Raw genomic sequence first — 1573 nt, 5'->3', positions numbered from 1 at the left:
CTTGACTTTTTGAACCGGTCAGTGATCTAAATGTTTTTATATTAGTTTACGGAGGGAGTAATATATAAAAGATGCTCTACTTTATATGACGACTTGTGATAGAGTGATCTATTTTCACCAAAATAAACATATCAACGGTTATTGGAGCCTATGTAGCAACTCTGTTAGTTACTCAAAAACAGAGATAGCGCGTGCGAGACGAGCAGAGGAGAGGAGGCGTATGGGCGAGGGCGACAAGTCCGACCAAAATGATCGATTGACGTTTGGTTTTGCATCTCCAATTTGGCTAGCTCTTTTTAGCAAATCCAGAATTCCACTCCACGATCTTCCAGACCACCGACTACGAACCGTACATGATGCAGCAGCTGACTCGAACGAAGTCTCGGCAGATCCAATCTTGACCTTCCACACAAGGTGTCCCGAAACTAGTCGTTAAACCACCACCGGGACGCGGTGCCGCGGCCCGAAGCGTTCAACTTTGCACGGCGCCGTGCCCGCGAAAGACAGACTGGTCACGCGTCGTTGCTGCCCATGACCACAGCCAGCCCGAGGCTTGACCGTTCACAGCTGTTGCCTGCCTCAACCGACATTTACAAAACCGCCTTCCCGCCTATAAATACCAGGCTCCTCGCCCCGTCCCATCCCAGAACTCAACAGCCTCTCCACTCTCCACAGAGCCCAAGCATCTGCATCCCATCGTCTCCTCTCCTCCCTCAATCTCAGGGAAGCTCTCCGCAACCAACAACAGCCAGATGGCTCGCTTCGCCGTGGTCGCCGCCATCATCGCGCTCCTGGCCGTCGCCGCCGCCGCACAGGGCCCCATGCCGGCGCCCAGGATGGCCCCGCTCCCCGCCCCGCCGGCGAGGTCCCCGGTCGCCACCCCGCCCGCCGCAGCGTCGCCGTCCCCGATGGCCTCTCCCCCGGCCCCGCCCACCGACGCCCCGACCGACGCTCCCAACGCGATGACGCCCTCCGCGGTCTCCGCCACACCCTCCGGCGCCCCCACCGGCGCCCCCGCGAGCTCCGCCGTGCACTCCTCCGCCGCCAGCTTCGTCGCCGTCGCCGGCGCTGTCGCCGCGGCCGCCATCATGTTGTAGATGCAGGCAGGATCGTTCATCTGATCTTCGACCTGCCGCCGCGCGCCGTGGGGCTCTGAGCTCTGAGTCTGTTGCACCGTTGTTCTTGTTCGTACTACGGGATTCTTTCTCGGTTCTCTTTGTTGAGCTCGGGAGGGGAGTGAGTTACATGTAGCGCCGCGGTGTCGTGCCACACATGTGCCAGATTATCACCATTAATAGAATTCTTTCATTTGTTTGTTACCTGATGATTCATCTCCGCTCCTGGACGCACGCATCTGTCCTCCATTAACTCGTTCTGAATAACCACAACTGAAAAATGGCCAGAAACCCTAATCTGCATCGTCACTCGACTACGCGCTCTGCCCGGGCAGTTTGCTCTCCAAAAAATGCTAGACCTACTAAATCTTAATTACGTTTGCTAAACCTTCCAAATGTCCTCCATAATTTTCAGGGGTGGACGGGCCTCACCCTTCTTTTAATTCAATCAATGATTG

General features: G+C 56.3%; 1 protein-coding gene across 1 annotated transcript; it reads left to right on the top strand.

Annotated features, from left to right (window-relative positions):
- Positions 1-627: 627 nt before the first annotated feature.
- Positions 628-1319, top strand: LOC123447166 (arabinogalactan protein 1-like). The gene has a single exon (XM_045123748.1). The coding sequence runs from the start codon at positions 753-755 to the stop codon at positions 1095-1097; it is 345 nt and encodes a 114-aa protein (XP_044979683.1). The 5' UTR covers positions 628-752; the 3' UTR covers positions 1098-1319.
- Positions 1320-1573: the final 254 nt, after the last annotated feature.

The sequence above is a fragment of the Hordeum vulgare genome, chromosome 4H (assembly GCF_904849725.1).
Source record: "Hordeum vulgare subsp. vulgare chromosome 4H, MorexV3_pseudomolecules_assembly, whole genome shotgun sequence".
NCBI lineage: Eukaryota > Viridiplantae > Streptophyta > Magnoliopsida > Poales > Poaceae > Hordeum > Hordeum vulgare.
This window is presented reverse-complemented; position numbering and strand designations above follow the sequence as displayed.

Excerpts from the sequence above, each read along its gene's own strand:
- LOC123447166 (XM_045123748.1), top strand. The coding sequence starts at position 753 with ATGGCTCGCTTCGCCGTGGTCGCCGCCATCATCGCGCTCCTGGCCGTC.